The sequence below is a fragment of the Acanthopagrus latus genome, chromosome 6 (assembly GCF_904848185.1).
Source record: "Acanthopagrus latus isolate v.2019 chromosome 6, fAcaLat1.1, whole genome shotgun sequence".
Classification (NCBI taxonomy): Eukaryota; Metazoa; Chordata; class Actinopteri; order Spariformes; family Sparidae; genus Acanthopagrus; species Acanthopagrus latus.
The window spans coordinates 6,178,185-6,196,511 of record NC_051044.1 but is presented as its reverse complement, the minus strand read 5'-3'; the positions used below and the strand labels follow the sequence as shown (position 1 = coordinate 6,196,511).

Sequence of the window (18,327 nt, the reverse complement as noted above, 5' to 3'; positions counted from 1 at the left end):
AAGGATAAAATAAAAGGTTTTCACCATTTAATTAAAATTGATTGTCAGGATAATAATAATAATAATAATAATAACACACAAATATTGTGCTTGGTGTGCTTAACTGAAGTGAGGCAAATGAAATATATATATGTGTGTGTGCACACATAGACACACACACTCACACTTGTATATCACATGTATGTACAAACGACAATTACAATATTGCAATGTGAGTCCACATGTCAAGCAGCTGTAACTTTGGGGAACATTTTAGGCTTTTAAATTCAGATCCTGCCTTAGATTCAGATATTTACGATGAAGTCACCAATATAGTCAACCACTTCACAATCACACAGTGTTTGATGTTCGTTACAACTACCTGCTGCGTTATTATTGCCTTCAAACAATTGCATGTATGATTTAGAGATGGATTACAGCTTGTACTCGAACATGCCGGTTAGTTACAATGAATCCCTGGACTCATGCCACGGCCAGCTCAGTGACAACAAGTTCCAAGTGATGCTTTGATCAGAGACAGAATATTTAACCTGAAATATGCAGTGTTAATTTTGGACACCAAGCACCTTGGGATAAAGATTTTAAGATATCATGAAAAACTACATCACAGTAGAAGACTGCCACCTTGTGGAGGAACACAACTGAATCTCTTGGTGATAAAGTGCTGCCTCTCTCACTGATCAGACGTTTTCCCTGATGCCACTTTAACAGCTACACAAGTGACAGTGACAATGATTCATTTCTTAATCTCAGATCATTCAATGGCAGTAATGAAACAATGGAGCTCCATAGATTCTCCCAAGACTATGGCGAAAGGTTGCTGGGAAACAAAAGCAGATATCTGTGTGGTATGATTGCCTTAAATTAAAAGCGGTCTAAGCGAATGACGCTTTCATCACATCAGCCTCAAGGCACATTAAATACACTTCATGTAAAAAGTGTTACCGCTGAAAGCTGTAATTACTGCTGCAGCTCTCGCTCTCTAACACACAAACACACTCCAACCCAACAATTTGCCCATATGGCTGCTCAGTGTTGTGTGTTGGCAGCATGTCAATGACTGACGCAAAATAAACTTTCGCTTTTCAGTCGTTTTTTCTGCAAGCCGAACGTCTCATCTGTCATAACAGTCTGTTCAAGTTTACTGAACGCAGCCATGAAAACAAACTCCAGATGAGATCAATAGGCGGTGATGGTGGAAGCAAACTAAGTCACTGAACAGGATGGTGAGCACAGACCTGCAAGAAAGCGTTGTAAACCACGTTCATGAAACCAGCACTAAAATCAACAATGTGTCAAAATTAAAACATCTCTCTGTTAATGATCACCTTAAAAAAAAAAAAAAAACCTGCCTTAATTTTACAGTCAGCTTTGTGATCAGTCTTTCACTCAGTGGCAGTATACAATCACCATCCTTACATTCAGAGCTCCAGCTGATCCTTCCTGGCCGCTCGACTTCTACGTTCTGTCCTGCTCAAACTCGAGCTCCGCCGGGCTCACGAGGGCGTCCCCGCCGCAGAGCCCTGACTGGGTTTTCCAGCCGGCACCTCGTACTTGAAGACCACGCTAAACAGCTTTCCTCCCAGTCTGTCTGCCAGCCACGAGTTCTTGATGACGGCCATCTTGAGGCTCTCGCAGCTGAGCATGGCGTAGTAGTTGGTGTGAATGGCTCGGCCCATTCCCTCGATGATCACCAGGTCGGTCTGTCGCTCCCGAACCACCATCGCCAGCACTTTGTCCAGACGGCTAGGCAGAGAATAGAGCGTGTTAACATTTTTGCTACACTAAGTGACAATAATGCTGTATACATTCTCATCAGGTTCTCATCTGGCTTTTAAAAGTGTAAATGTCCAGCACAAACTCAACCCACCCACTAGGATGTCATATATGGCATCTATCAAAAGCGTAAAAGTGCAGTTATCTACAATAATAAACAGAAAACTAGAGAACTGAATGCTGGATGTTGATAACCTGACGCTGAACTGCATTTGAAGGCAAAAGATGAAGGCGAAAGATGTATTTTCTACGATCAAATACAATATCCTCACTTTACATATTCTTTCTGTTAATCTGTCAAGGCAGATATTATACAGCTTTTAAAAACGTCCAGTGAAAAATTTGCCAAATAACCAACCTCAGATCCAGACAGGGTGAACTGGAACCGCTCTGGACCAGCGTCAGCCTGTCCTCCCTCAGACCAGCCCTACAAATCACACAGTCCACAGTTCACTGAACTTCATCTTCAACTGTTTTTAAAAGCTTTTTAAGTGTGAAAGCAGGAGGTCAGACACAGAAAATTGTCTTAAAATGGAAAGATAATTATATAATAACGTGAAAAGGGCAGTAACTCATCATCAGTCTGTTTTTTTTTTATTTCTACATCACTCACTGAATCACTGGATCCATAGCAGCGATTCTTTCAGTCAATATTTGCAGTTCGCCATTCGTTACGTCATTCAATGCTGGACCAGAGTTGCTGGCCAACACAACCTAAAAGGCAGACGGATATAAGAGTTAGATTAACATTTAACAAATATGTATTAATTGAGAGCATGTTGTTACAGTTCTTTACCTCCGTTCCTCGAGAGAGAAGCTCTCTGATAAAAGGAATCACCCCTAGAATGATGTCTACTCCACTATTATCTACGAAAAACAAGGCACACTTATGAGGAGGACCCTGCAAGAGAAAACCAGGATGGGTTGTTTTCAAGCACTAATCATCACGAGGACACAACGCAGAAACACTGTTGCAGCAAATAACTTGGTTTTGAAATGAAAGAGCAGAGAAAGAGACTGACCTTTAATCTCTCAAGCCACTGGTCATAGCAATCAACAAGCCACGGTCGCTCTGAGGAGAAAAAAAGATACCAAAAAAAATCAGTCTGAGGTGCCAAATCTGTGAACCTACAGTCATTCTGAAAGTCTCTCACTATTAAATGTATTTACTGTTGATCAAAAAGACATTAAAGGTTCAATATAACACAGGTTCATACTTTTATTTTGGGCTTCTACAAGAAAATGTTTGCATGCTTCATTGTCTGTTCATTACTGCTTCCTGAACAACAGTTATCAATACCAATTTTCTGAAATCTGTTTAAACAAAAGCTTACATTACAAATACACGTGGTGAGTTCTGTCTTTGGGTGCAACCAGGTCTTTTTTCCTGCGTGCCTCAAGACAGCCAATCACCTGCACCATTAGATCTTGGCACAACAAGCATGCTGCATGCTTATTGGCTCAACTCTCATTTCCAACAATATGGGGCCGTTAAACAAAAAGGAAAAACATGGAAATCATGGAAAGAGGGACAGAAGAGACAAACTTTCATACCTTCCAGCTGTCGTTTAGCTTGCTCAAAGCCAAACTCAGGATCGGATTCGAGGACACTGCATGACATCAAAAAGAAAATATGCAAAAGTGAGACATTTGGATCACAGGATGAAAATCAAAACATCAAACTGACCAAATATTCAGACTGAAACCTACATTTATCTGCCTCTGCAGCGCATCCTGTAGTAGATAACGAGCATTTCAGGCCATAGCTGACCTTTTTGGCCATCACAAGATAAGATCACTGTGATTCCCTGTCAACAGAGTGACTCAAATCTTCAAATGGCAACAGAAACTTAAAATAATCTTAAAGGATCATTGGGATGCTGTTCCATTCTTTGTCTTGATGAATCATAGGCATTCCTGAGGTTCTTTAATAGGTTTTTTTTGTATTTGGTTTACTTTGAATCTGTGCTGCCTCGGGGCCGCTAACTTATCAAAGTAATGCAACTCTGCCAAACAGGTTACCACAGCAGTGAAATGAAAAACTCCCCAGTTCAAATCTGTTGCAGCACGAAACTACAATATACAACCAGAGCCTCTCCCACTGACCACAATCCGGCAGAGCAGGATATAAAATCCATTAGCTCCACTCACTCTGACACGGCCTTGGCTCCCCAGTCGAAGACATTTCCGGCCAGGACGCCCCTGACCAGGGCGAACTGTCTCTCTTCCCAGCTCAGCTCCTCCAAGGACTTCACCGCCTTCTGGTAGTACTTGAGGGCAATGTCATTCTCATTCTGTTTGATCTAAAAGAGAGAAGAGATATGAAACAGCCAGTTTAAATAGAATTAAAAGACTGGTAAAACTTTCAGAGATGTACAACAAAAAGAAAAACATTGAAAATATAACAAAGAATAATGATTCTAGGCTGAAATCATGAGGTAGAAATAAACTGTCTGTGCAACAACATGAGCCTGTATGAAAACATCAAATTGTAAGAAGATGGCAAATGTGATGAGTGAGGGCCGCACAGGCTGACAGACAAAAGAAGACAAAAAAGACAGAGTAGGTTGATAGATTTCACTCAGACCTTAGAGTAGGGATCAGGAAAGTTGAACTCGTTTAAACAGTGTTCCCTCGTGTCTAACAGACTTCTGACAGTGAGGGATCCATAAGCACTAGGTGAGAAGAGAAGCACTCTACATTAGCCAGAGAGAAAACAGACACACAACGGGGCTGGGGGCAGTGGATGAAATAGCACTTGTGGTGCTTGTATTGTGGCTTGACATAGTGTTATAGTTTGGCTGATTTTATCAACAGCTCCGTGTTCATCATTCTGATATCACCGCAGTTTAAAAGCCATAAAAATTCAACATCAAGTCTTTTTCATTGGCAAACACTCGGGCAGTTACAGCAGGTACGAAGACATGAAACTAATGCAGACGTTGAAGAAAAGCCTTGAAGTTTAGTCTACTTAAAGCAAACTTTAGGTCAAATAAAAAGTAAAAATAAAAACAGTCCTTACAAAGGCTGATGGCGGAGCGTCTGAAGCTTGTGTCTGTATTTCTGGCGGAACTTCTCGGCTCGCTCGGCTGCCTCCGGCATGTCGGGCTGGCTCGCAACGGCTCTCTTGACCACCTGCTCAGAGAAAACAAGCACAGTAAGAGCACAAGCACTGAGTGGGGGAAAAAATAAACATATAAAACCCATCTTTACATTAATGCAGATAACAAGCTGAACACAGATGATGTGAAACAGTATTTTACAGTGATTAATGATGCACAGGTGAGGATTTTATTCAACGGATACGGATTACCTGTTTCTCATGGCTGATACCATGAAGATCATTGTTAATTTCACATTTTTGTATTTTAAAAAGAAGTTCCTAACATGTAGTTTATGCACACCTGAGGGTAAGAAAGGCTAAGACACAGAGAGCCAGATTTCATGAGATATTACAAGATTTTTTATTAAAAGTTGTACACTTCTCTCCTCCCCTCTCTCTCTCTCCTTGCAGAACATATATTGAAATCATCAATATCATGTTTCTTACTCTGAAACCGTGTTTAATGGTGGATTGCAAACCAAATTTCAAGGTTCAAACTGCTTCCTACTGTAGCCGACGTTATAAATGCTTCAATTTGGTATATTATTGAATAATATAAATATTATCTATTTATATGCCAGGATTTCACTGATAAAAAAGAAGTACTTGCTCTGAACCGTTGGCTGATTTCAGAGCACAGTGTTCACTGCTTTTCTACATATTTTGAGCCATGATTAAATTAGCTACTTGTTCAATTGTCTGACAACAGAAAATAGCTGCTGAAAAGGAAATACAACCACGAATCGCTGACACTTCTAATAATGACCACTGTTTGGTGACATGTGGTTGGTAATATGCGTTGAAATGTTAATGTTTTCGAAGACAAACATGGCAGATTCACACTGGATTAAGATCACAGACGCCCCTTGATTGTTACAATTCAGTTGAGGTCTCCAGGTAATTCTAGTCCCGTGCGAATAAATCCTTAGATGTGTAATATTCTGGCTCTATATGCTGATTTCCCCCCACTGCTTCTCTGATGTCTCTGCTCTCACTCTTGCTCCTCTTTTGATATTTTCACGTGTAACTCGGTGGAATAAATGTCTGTAATCCCGTTTTGCAGCTGCCAGCTGCAGCGCTCTCACTCAATGCTGCAGCAACCTGTTAAATTCAGAATTTCATGAACTGACATCTTACCCCATCTAGGGCCTCTTCGAAGCAGTACAGCCAGTATTCTCGGGCCAGAGCGTCCTCTGTGAGATCCATGGTGTCGGGGATGTAAGATGAAGGGTCCTGCAGCAGAGGCAGGTTCACCAGCTGCCTCTCCAGACGGTCCATCTCCAACATGTCAAACTAGACACAACAAAGACACAGAGAGGACACACGCTGTCTGTCTTTCCATAACTGCACAGTGCTTCTTTCAGCTCCTCAAAAACATCAAAGCCAATCCAGCTCTCGCTCAAATTATTCTCAGATATATTTAACAGTATTTTCCTTTTCTTAGCAACACTGTGGTAGATTTCACACAGTTAGTAAGACAACAAAGCACAAAGGAAGAAACATAGTCGCAAGATTTAATCCAAAAAGCCAGAGGAAGCAAACAGATCCATTAATTGTGGGACACAATCAATAGTCCATTAGAGGAAGTCAATTGAAGAATATACATCAACAGAGGGTTTCTTGAGTAGTAAGTCCCCAAAGATTAATTAATACTTCATTTGCAGTGCTGCATCACACAGTTTGCACTAATGAAAACTAGTTAATGAAAGCCAGGAAAGAAGCAGGAAATTCAGTGGTGAGAGTGGCAGCTAATGCTATACGGAGGCTAACAGCTCCTGATGTTCTACATTACGGAGGCCTGCATGCTCAGAGTATCACACCAAAGACCCAAAAACATCAAACATCAAACTGGTTTTCTTTTTTCCCCCCATCTTCACAGCAGGGACAAAACAGCAGTCAGATCTTCATCAAAATCAAAGCTGAGCTAAAAGAAAACTCTCAGGACTCCCTCATGCCTGACACGACTAAATACTTAATTGGCGCGCCGACATCTAAAGAACGAGGCACCGTGAGCCGCACGTCATCAAACCAGGGCACACAAGTGAAGCAGACTGAGGTACTTACGGGAAACTGAAGGAGAGAGTTAGGAAGACAAGAGGAATGTGTGGAGAGGAGATGAAAAAAAAGATTTTCAGAGATTAATGAATGTCTTTAGGATGCTGAGGGCTTCAGTGAGGACAGCCACGATCCCATAAAGGAGATTAGAAGCCCACAGATAGATACTGAGTTTACTTGGAGTCAAGAAACCAGAAAATATTCACATTTAAGAAGTTTTACATCTTTACTTGAGCCGATAAATCAATTATGAAAATAGCTGAGGATATTTTCAGAGTTGACATCTCATCTATTAATCGTTTCAGATTTATATCCGATCACTCGGACTCACCGTCCCACTGCGTGCACGCTGCATGGGGTTCATATCTGGAGATACGCTCATCAGGCCGGAGCTTCCAGCATAATTCTCCCCCCAACTGTACTGGTTTGGATCTAGGGAAGAAGAAGATGGTGAATTATGATATGTATATGTTGTAACACTTGCATTATAGTGCATTTTCTTATTTTTAAGACTAGTATTCATATTTTTTTGACTGTAGTTATTTTGCTTGATTTCAGTCTGTCATCTGTCTTCATGGTGGAGGTGTATGAGATACAACAGTCAGTGTATTTCCAGGTGATTGTCTGAACTGATCTTTCTGACAGCAAAGTAAAGCAGTGAAAATATTCTAGAAATAGCGTAAATGTTCTCTGATAATGTGTTTTAGGAGGACCTTTTTAGAGGTGTCTGAGTAACATTTTGCTACTGCTCTCGTCCACAGCTTCACTTCGCTCTCCACCCTGGGGGCCGCCATCTACTTTAACTGACATTGACTTAAGAAAAGTATCTCATACATCTTCTCTTGGCAAAAGGAGGTGGTTTTGCAACTGAATTCCGGAGATTTTATTCATACCTGACAATAGTGAAAACATAAAGGAATCTGTTTCCTGTAAGGCTACAAGTTTCCAGTTTCCTCAATGTGTGAGGGAGGAGTTTGGTAATGTGTGTGAAAGCTACAGCAAATAGTTTCACACTGTTTTCAAAAAGAGACATTTTCAAATACTTTTCCTTGACACACTGTCGAATGACATTCATATATTTCAGCATAATATTCATCTATACATACAGAGGCCCTGTTGACAACATATTGAATTCAGAATTTGTAGGTTTTTCCTTACTGTCCTCCTCTGCTCCTTTAAGAAATGCTCCAATGGCTCCCAGATAACCTTCATGTCTTAGAAACAAGGCCTGAACTTCACCCTGAAAAAACAAAAAAAAACTGGGTTGGAGGTCGAACACTGTCAAGTTCAGCACAACAAACAAAGTTCGGGATTAAACTCAGATTTATCAGTGAGAATGAGAAAGAACAGACAGTTAGGGAGGCTTGTAGAGCACCCAGAGGATGTGTCCTTGCCTTGGTGAAGAAGTTGATGCTGTAGGTGATTGTGTGCATGGTGACGGGGTGTCCTCTGATGAAGAAGCCTCCAAAGTAAACTCTGGACAGGTTGTGGAGCTTCGCATACAGACAGGCCAGCTGTCCGATGTCGTTGCTGATCATATGGAGTAAGCTCTTGGCCATATCTTCTTTAGAAAACTCTGCGGTTCGGAAGAGAGTTACAGAGATATGACAGCAAATTATCAAAAGACTGACATTTGAATACTTGTAGTACTAATATATTGACAGTACAATGGCAGGAATTCCTCAGTAACACTTCAAATTAGGAAGCTTCTAACTTTTGCACCCACCTTTCAATTACTAAGTAAGTAAGTAAAAAGATGGACAGAAGTTTAATGTATGAATAGGTCTGATAAAAATAAATGAACTGCATATATATCCTTCAATACCTGAAGTGTGTACAGTCTTTTCTTGACCTGGATCGATAAATATATATAGTAACGCTACAAGGATGTCACAACCAAAGAGTTAATGTGTCCACTTGTCACCTTTGTCAGCAGTCGCAGACTTTCCAAAACTACTCGCAATAAGATCTCCAGTCAAGCCCAAAGACCCGTAAGATCCTCCGTAGATATCTTTAACCAGCATGTCGACACTGGTGTGCTGCCCTTTTGAGGCCAACTGTAGCAACTCATCAAATCTCTACAGAAGAATAGAGGGTAGAGTTCAGGAGGCATAAGGGAACACAATACTACACTATAAGGAGATCTTTAATCGTAGAAGTCAGACAGTAGATGTTGTTTAAGATACCTTTGTTTTGGTGAGCAAGGCTCCGAGGCCCCAGAACGTCCCTCCGCCTATCGAGCTTCCTCCTATTCGCTCAAATTTGTCCTCTGATTCAACCTGTTAAACAGGGACAGACCCTGGTTTATACAAATGTGAGACATCTGGAAAAAGCCATCACTGAGCAGTAAACACAAGATGCAGTTTTACTACGTCAGTCAATTTTATAGCCTCTATACTACACAGCAGCTAAAGACATAACTCTCAGTCAAAACTAGATCATTTCATTTAAAGGGTAAGCGCCTTAAGCCACTAGCTTCAAAATTAGGTCAAATTATGTCTGGAGTGCCAAACTTGTACTGGATGTTTGGAGGAAAAATATATACTGGAGCCAAGATACTGAAGCGTTAAACCATAAACATATCCTTAAAAGGTTACTATCATCGTTTGTTTCTGCCGACTCTGTACTGAATGCACTGTTTACAAACTGATATGAGATTTTTGTCTAGAATTTGTGGTAGAATGTAGAGAATCATCTATAAAATGTCAGAAGATTAAATTACTATAAGGTTGCAACTAACCATTATTTTCATCATGGATTACTTGAATTACTAGATGTTTTCTCTACACGATGTGAAAAAATTGCTCTTCCTGATTTCTCAAAGTGACGTCTTAAAATTGCTCAATATGTCCATCCAGCAGTCTAAAACTCTGAGACTCTTCATTACAATAAATGACACGGAAAAGCAGCAAATTAATCAAAATATAATTTTGTCCTTCAATCAGCTAATCGAATAACAGACTAAACATTGTAGCGCTAGTTTAATATGATGTTAACATAAAAATAGCGACAATTCTCACATTGGCGATGATGAAACGATTTAACTCTAAGTGATTTTGCTTCATAATTGGCTTAAAAAATGATGGATTTCTTAACTACTAACTAACTACAAGTAATGCTCATTTAATCAACCAAGCGCTACTTTAAATTCCTTACCAGGGAGACCTCCTTTCCTTACTTCAGGTTACCAGTTATTACCTTGACTATGGAGACCCCTGAGCCGATGTTTACGAGCAGGTAAGGGAAGATGTCTGGTTGAGTCGTCTGAAAGCGGAACTCTGAGTCGGCATGCTTGGCATAAACGAACGCCTCGTGGGGTATGTTCCTCAGCACGAAGTTACAGCCCTTGATGAGACAAGTCATCTCATCCTCTTTGTCCACTCTGCCACAATGAAAGAGTCAATTAAGTCTGGCCACAGATGATTTAATGTTGTCACCGTTTTATCCTCATCAAGTCTTTTTAAAGAAAATCTGTACGACTCGATATTTTCATTTTTCTACAACAAGAATCCGTGTGTGGAGAACCAAATAGACAGGTTAATTTTAAACATCCACGTAAGGAAAATTTCACATATTTTCCCCTTTCTCTGAGTTTAATCACCGACATGTGGGGATGCAGATGATATAAAGACAACCATTATATGAGTGCTCTGTTGCTTCACAGGGTTTAGTTCTGCCACAGCTTGCAAGCCAATAAAAAGTGGATGTTTCCCAGAGCGGACTTCATAACAGGGTGAAATCAAATCAAATAAAATAAAGAGGATCAAATTTGTTCTGTGTTTCAATCTGATTCGCAGGAAGAAGCCAGGATATTGCAAAAAAAGTGCAAAAAAAAACCAGTTACGGGATGAGGAGAAGCCAACTGTCGTGACAACTTAGTCATCCAGAATATGCCAGAAAAGTCCCTTCGTTTCTGTTTGTGTTGCGGCATCAGACGCAAAGCAACAACAAAATACTCACTTGAGTCCCAGTTTCCTCTCAATGAGCTCTTTGAACTTGTGCGCCCCTCCACCTGTGGCTTTGATGACTTTGGTTTCCGTGTTGACCAGATGGTCTTTGATGAAGTCCAGGCATGTTTCGATGTAGGCATTTTCAAACTTGATGAAGTGCAGACGGGCAGTGACCTCTTCCTGCACGGAGATTTCATAGAGCTTGTCACTGGCAGCCTCCTGGGATGGAAACAGAGAATTAATACTCAATGTAATGTATGTTAGGTCATCTAAGATAACAGCTATCAGTGGTGGTGTGTTCACATTAAGATAGTGCAGGTTAACTGGAGACAGAAGCTCTACCATGTGCATGCAATTTGGACTGTGTGTGATTGCAGGAAAACTTTTTGCACAGTGACACCACAGTTTTTTTTAAACACCAATATTTACCTTCGTAGCTTTGTCGAAAGACCGAACTTTGGCCACTTTGTGTTGTACAGTCGAGTAGTAGGCAAGCTTTGTGAGAGACCCACCTGTTAAAGCAAAACAACACGAATAAACCAGACAGATAACAAAATATATAAGGTAGATTAGGATCCAGGCTTCAACCTGACGCTCTGTGGACAGTGGAGCTGTACCGTTTGCTAAACAGTGACGAAAAAACACATTAAACATTAGCTAACTTAGCTAGCAGCTAACGTCAACGCTGCTGCACTCATCAAAGTTGGCCAGGTTTGTTTGGCACACCTTCGCTTCATCAGGTAAAGATAATCCTGAAATCTCAGCGAGACGTCCGCCTTCAACGCTGAACACGCTTGCTTGTCAAACGAATGGCATCTAAACAGGAATTTAAGCTGCTAACGTTAGCTTTGTCTTGTTTACTTTCACTAAAAAAAAAAAAAAAAAAAAGTCATGTGTTGTCACAGTACAAGGCTGCGGCATAGCTGCTCCAAAAAGATTAGCTTCGTTCGAGCGAAAGTGGCCGAAGCAGTGGAGAAAACCTTTACATTTTCGGGTACCTATGTCTATCGCGAACCGCTTTGCGTTCTCCAAGTTGCGGAATATCTCGTCAGGAGGCAGAGTAATGCTTTTGTCCATGGTATGTCTACTTGTGCTGCTGTCAAGTCGAACAAATTCCGCCATGGTCGACAATGATTTGACGCCGCGTGCGTAACGTACTTGCGTGCCCCCTCCAGCCGTCCAATCAGCATGCACGTACGGTCCGAGGGGGGCGGAAGTGATCCGTGGGGTAGTTTAATAAACATCTCAGTCACAGCATGAGGACAGTAAACACCTGTGCTATAAAGAAACACCGTCGTTTTATTTTGTTCCCTTGTTCTTTATCTGAACACAAAAATATGTCATAATATTTGTGATTTTTTTATATATACTAAAAACAGCCATGAATGAACTATCCCAGGCTGATTCATATCTTTTTGTGAAAAATCATAATTTCTTGTCAATAGAATCCATGTCATGTGACCCATTGATTAAAAATCAATGCCGAAGTGTCTTCCTACACTGGTTGAGTGAGACACGCTGTTTTAGAATTAATGTCAGTCCTCGTTATATTTTCTATTAATACTTAAATGAAAAATCAGCTTTTTTTCAATAGATTCCAAGTGTTTTGACCCATTAACTCAAAATCAATGCCAAAGTGTTTTCCTACTTTGGTTGAGTGAGACGAACTTTTTTGTATTTCATTTTAGTCTACGTTATATTTTCTATCAATATTTTAATGAAAAAAACAGCTTTTTTCAATAGATTCCATGTCATTTGACCCATTATCTTCCTGCACTGGTAAAATGAGAGCTACCTTATTTAACCGCTTTTCAGTGCTTGTGATATTTTTGTTAACATTTTTTCTTTCATAAGAAATAGAAGATCCATTGAAATCTAATTAAAAAAAGAGGAATCTGTCATTTGATTTGAGTAAATGAGTCACATTGCATTTTTAAACATGACAAGCACTAAAATCCAGTAAAAAGATGTGTGTCTCATTCAACCAGTCTAAGAAGACATTTTGGCATTAATTAAGCTTATTAAAAAACAATAACCTCTTTGCTTTTAAAATCCTTTATCAAACAGCAGCTCATTGGTGGGTAAGAAAAAAAATATTCCTTGCAGACACACACATTGTTCCAACCTACATAACTTAATTGTTTTAATGCTAGTTGAGATGCAAAAGTTTCCAACAATATAGATTATGTCAGTATGAATTCTGGGGGGAGATCTGAATTTTTAAATCATGCACAGCACATGAAGAATTCCATCTTTCCATCTTAGGATGAAAAAGTGCAGCAGAAACGGTGGGATCTTGGGTTTGAATATTTCACCCAGTGATGACATCCTGTTGAAACAAGCCAGTTCAGTTTATGTAGATCTGAGATACTGTGGCACAGTGTGGAGTGAGATGTTCTGAAGCTCCTGAAACGATCAAAGAGAAAAACTGTCTTTAAAGGTGTCAATGGGGTTGACAGCTCAATGCACTGATTTCTTTGTGTTAAAGGGCATGTGCATAAACTAACCACTAGATGGTGCTGTCCAGCCATAACTGAATTGCTCTAGTTGAAAGCTTTTTTCGAGAAGACTACAGACTGCAAAGGGCTGGAAAATGGTTGTACAGTCATGATTTGAATATAATTCAATTTTTAATATGGCTAAGTACAATATCCAGACTGTAGAACGTGTTATTTTTGATACAGGTCAAATGTATTGATGATTTACTCTGGTTTTCCTGAGTTAAGAAAACATTTGTCTGGTACAGGCCCCAGGAAACATCCCATCATCATGATTTTGATATACCTTTTCATGGAAAGTGAAAATTGTGATGCAAAATTGACCATTCCCACTAATCATGAATCATTTTGCAATTGTAATATGTGTCAGAATAATCTCAGTATGAATTTATAACCATAGTGTGCAGCCATAGATGGAGACAATATATTATAGCAGTCATGCAAATTGATATAATCCAGTACAGAAGCCCTTTAAATAGTGTAAATCTTATTGCATTCAGAATGAAACGACTCAGTTCAAGATTCAGTTAATATTTTTTATTCAAAAAAGAATAAATTGGCCTCATAATTGAGGCAGTAGTGGTGATGATCCATCACAGTCAATGCTTGGAGTCCAAGACAATGTACTCAAGTAGAGTAAAGTGAACAACTTCAGTGTCTTTACAAAAGGCGGGGAATCGTTTAGCACAACCTAAACAAGGTGATTCAACTCTCTTACACTAAGAGGAAATAATGTTCAAATATTAATTTGTACTGTTGACACAACAAAACATGTTGATGATAGAACAGAACACTTCAAGACCCAACATGGATCAATAAACTTTTACAAAGTAAAAAGCTAATCAAAAAAAGAAATGATGCTACTAGAAGGTAGCTAAGATTTGCAATTTCCTGTTACTGAATCAAACTTGATACAGGAAATGAACAGGACTTAAAGCTGGCCAGTACTGACCAATTGCTCATTCTATTGATAAATCAATAAAATTGTGACATTAAGCAAAACCTTTAGAAAAAGTATAAACATTTGGATCTTACAACAGATCAGTTTTCATTATGACAATATGTCCATAAAAAGGACAGTTAAAGTTTTCTGATCAATGTGATCAATAACAATCAAAAGATAACAAATGTTATCATAGCATATACTACCAACACATGAAGTACAGTGAGGTATGATAATAATTGCTGATGCAATCAGATGTTGTTCATGTAACATGCATGACAAGATGTTCTCTTTCTCAACTTGAAAGATATTGTTGCTGTCATTTCCTCAGGAAATGTCATCTTGAACAAACTCAATACACAAAATACAGCCTTCTGTACATACAGAAGAACAAGTCCATCAAATTTCAAAGGATTCAGTCCAGTAATCTTTGACCAATGTGGTCATGAGAGTTTGTGTGGCAGTAACTCCAGTGAGTTGGTGTCTACCACGGCCTCCAGAGGGAGCTGTTGTCTGGACTCTTGTCTTTGGTGATGCTGGTGTGGACTGTGGAGCTCAGAGGAGAGAAGTCAGCCTCTGTCAGGTTGTTGTCAGAGGAAGACTGCAGCTTGTTGACGTGGTTCAGCAGTCTTCTCTGCTGTTGATGCTGCTGCTGCAGTCGTCTCAGGACACAAACTGTCATCTCCAGGATGTCTGCTTTCTCCAGCTTGGAGTCTGGCTGCTGTTTGAGGAAGTCTGGACCCAGGAGAGACTTGAGCTGCTCGATGCTGCTGTTGATTCGCTCTCTGCGTAACTTCTCCACCAGAGGCTTTCTGAGCTGCAGAAAGAAGAACAATGTCATTAGACAACATATTCTGGAGTCAAGTGTGAGCATAAACAAAGACAACCTGTCATTAACAATATTTAAATATTGTTGGATCTTGAATTTACCTTGTGGGTCAGAGTGAGATGCTCCTGAGAATTGGTCATTGCTGCAGTGATTGTAGGTGCCATGGCTGGATCTCTGTGCTGTAGAGGTCTCTGTAGAGAGAATCTGATCTCTGCTGGCTTCATCCCTCCTATTTATAGTCCCACATCTCCATATGAATGTGTGGGTCTTGGTCTGAGTAGAGTTTCTCACAGTCTCAGCCAATCAGAGAGATTGGTGAGACAAAAAGGCATGTGGAGCAGCAGCACGCTGAATTGCTTCAGGGACAATGGTTAGGTCTCAGGGGAACAGGTGGAGGACTGGGGGGGTGATGGAGAGAGACTCACAGAACTCTGTGTGGATCTGGGAAAGTGGTGACCCTGTAGAGAGAGCAGATCTGCTGCCTGATGCTGGGATCAATGACTTTGACTGAGCACACGCTCATCATCAGATCGCACACGTGGGAGAACGACTGGCCGATTGTCCTCAACATCAAAACACATACATTCCTCAGAGGTGCTGATGCATTCATTTAAAAGTATCAGTCTGTGAGAAGTTGACCGTGTCAAAAATGTAGTCAAAGTTAAAATGAGCTTAACCTCAAACATGTAATATAACACGTATTTAATATTTGTACATTTTCCTGATAATACTTGACTATTTCAAGGTTTTCCGTGCTGTACTTTTATTTGTAGTTGAGTATTTTCATAGTGTGGTGCTTTTACTTAAGTAGAGAGTCTGAATAGCTCTTCCACCACTTCACCCATTCAAACAGTGAAGTCACACTCATTCAGCTCAAAGTGCTCCAGATGAGACAGATGTGCCTTCTGTCTTTTGACGAGTTGCTCCAGTGAGTAAAGCGTCAGTCAGAGTTTCTCACACTGAATCCTGGGAGCTGTGATCTGTGGACCACAAAAGAGGTTTGAATGCTTTATTGGCGGGTGCACGGAGCAAAGGGGCAGAAGCTGAAGGCGCGAACCATCTGGAGGGAAAAGGAGGGAAAGTTTGGCACGGGTTACTTATTAATTGTTCAAGGAAAACCAAACAACCTTTTTTATGTTTCCTAAAAAAAAAAAAAAAAGGCAAACAAAAATGTCTGTGTGCTCTTTTGTCTGTTAGCAGCAGTGAAAGAAGTATTTAGATCCTCTCCTTAAGTAAAAGTACGAATACCACACTGTGAAAATACTTCACTACAAGTAAAAGTCCTGCATTGAGAACCTTAATTATGTAAAAGTATGTAAAACAGCAAAATGTCTCCGAAGTATTTTACCTTCATATCTGATGTATTTGGATTAATATACTACTGCATTAATGTTCGTGTTGCATTTTGCTGCTGTAGATGTTTAATGTGTTTATTTTTACTTTATATGCTGTTGGGTAGTTTGATATACAGCTGACATGTTAACATGTGTTTATAGTGTTGTTATCTCAAAGGCTGCTTTTCATGATGTCAGAACAAAACAGCCTGTTTTCAGCTTTGTGTCAGTGTTATTTCCAGGTATTCCAGGAGCCTTTTTAAAAAGTTTATTTTACCTAAAAATCAGTGATGGAATGTAACTGAGTACATTTACTAATTGCAAAGAGGTCATAATTTAAGATCGGGCAAATGACTTCAGTTCAAAGTGTTGTTTGTTGGATCAGAGTCTTAAACTTATGTTCCCTTTTTTTTTTTTAAATGAATTTAATGCAGAATAATGGAAAATGACACGTGGAGCTGCAGTTACTTCACAATTACCTTAAACCTGTTGCCTTCTCTATGCACTTTATTATTTAATGCTGGTCTATACTGACAACTTTTGTGATTTGATTCAGTGTTTGTGTTGTTATTCTGGTTGTTGTCTCGACATATCCTTCAGTAAAGTTTTGATGGACTTCTACTTTACTTTTGAACATTTACATTTTTTGCTCTTTACACACATTTTTTCAGCAACTGGATTTAGAAATCATGTCTCAGATAAGCTGGTTTATAACCGGTGAATCCATAGTGTACAAAATATAGATTAATATGAATATGTATAATGTGCTCTGAGTTGTACTTTTGAAAATTTCATATAAGATACTTTATAAGACTTTCACCCAAGTATAGGTGACTTGAAGTATGTTTTGACACAATATCTTTGCTTTTACTCAAGTTTGACTTTTGGGAACTTTTTACAACACTGTTAAGAAGTGAGAGCATTTCACTTCACCCTATTAAACACTTCATCCTGCTTTTTTACTGGACATGAAGGGACTGAAACATAGTAATCTGAAAAGTGAACATTAACTAAAGCTGTCAGACAAATGTAGTGGAGTAAAAAGTACGATATTTACCTCTGAGATGTTTAGGAGTAGAAGTATAAAGTTGCATTGAGATTAACTACAAGTTCCTCAAATGTGTGCTTAACTTTTATACTTGAGTAAATGTCTTTAGTTACATTCCCCCCACTGTCTGTTCGTAAACGTCAGTCAGCTGATTTAGATGTTTCTCAAACAAGAAACAAGAAGTAAAACAAAAGTCTTTGCAGCTCTCGTTGTAAGGTCGACACTTCAGTGACAATTTGGCACCTGCCAATGGGGAAAAAAATAAAAAGGCTCGGATCGAAATGATGACCCGAAAAACGAGAGGGGAAATGAAGTTGGCAAAAAGTTAGAGGGTCTGGATCAGGCGCGAGACAGACAGTGAAAGAAGACGAGAAGAAAGAGAGACAGAAATCTTCCTGTGAAGTGTGCCAACTCCCCTCGGAGAGCAGTCAGGTGCTGGTGGGGCTGAAGATGCTAATCACACTGAACTGTGACTCTGCCTCTCACGGCTTTCCCACACTCAGCGCTCCCACTCAACAATAGACTTGTGCCTTGTTAAATGCTAATTCATCCCCACACAAGCAGCTCCCGGCGTTCCCCTGAGGGCACGTTTGGTGTTTAGACACTCTCCTCAATTAAGAGACGAGAGCCGGAGAAATAACCACAAATATTTTGACTGGGGATGAGAAACTAACAACTGCATAATTATATGGTGTTTTGAACTATTTACTTCTGGTACCACTTTACTTTTAGTGTTTATAAGCGGTATATAAACTACTTTAATGTAGTTGTGAGCAGATGTATATGATTTT

The 18,327-nt window shown here is 39.7% G+C and overlaps 2 protein-coding genes across 3 annotated transcripts; both read right to left on the bottom strand.

Annotated features, from left to right (window-relative positions):
• Nucleotides 1-12,041, bottom strand: pank4 (pantothenate kinase 4 (inactive)). Of its 2 annotated transcripts, XR_005075712.1 has the most exons (20): nucleotides 11,883-12,041; nucleotides 11,314-11,396; nucleotides 10,895-11,103; nucleotides 10,133-10,316; nucleotides 9,121-9,213; nucleotides 8,859-9,012; nucleotides 8,329-8,510; nucleotides 8,093-8,174; nucleotides 7,266-7,366; nucleotides 6,017-6,172; nucleotides 4,799-4,911; nucleotides 4,364-4,451; nucleotides 3,928-4,079; nucleotides 3,331-3,386; nucleotides 2,799-2,848; nucleotides 2,573-2,677; nucleotides 2,390-2,490; nucleotides 2,135-2,203; nucleotides 1,420-1,746; nucleotides 1-1,238 (listed from the first exon to the last, which is right to left on the bottom strand). XR_005075712.1 is itself a non-coding variant. In XM_037102075.1 (19 exons), the coding sequence occupies exons 1-19, from the start codon at nucleotides 12,004-12,006 to the stop codon at nucleotides 1,497-1,499; spliced, it is 2,352 nt and encodes a 783-aa protein (XP_036957970.1). In that variant the 5' UTR covers nucleotides 12,007-12,041; the 3' UTR covers nucleotides 1-1,496. The 2 variants fall into 2 exon arrangements, 1 of the variants encoding a protein (XP_036957970.1); XM_037102075.1 differs by having other exon boundaries at nucleotides 1-1,746.
• Nucleotides 12,042-13,928: 1,887 nt separating this feature from the next.
• On the bottom strand, nucleotides 13,929-15,378 carry LOC119021302 (transcription factor HES-2-like). Its single transcript, XM_037101510.1, has 2 exons — nucleotides 15,256-15,378; nucleotides 13,929-15,142 (listed from the first exon to the last, which is right to left on the bottom strand). The coding sequence occupies exons 1-2, from the start codon at nucleotides 15,376-15,378 to the stop codon at nucleotides 14,810-14,812; spliced, it is 456 nt and encodes a 151-aa protein (XP_036957405.1). The 3' UTR covers nucleotides 13,929-14,809.
• Between the last annotated feature and the right edge of the window lie 2,949 nt (nucleotides 15,379-18,327).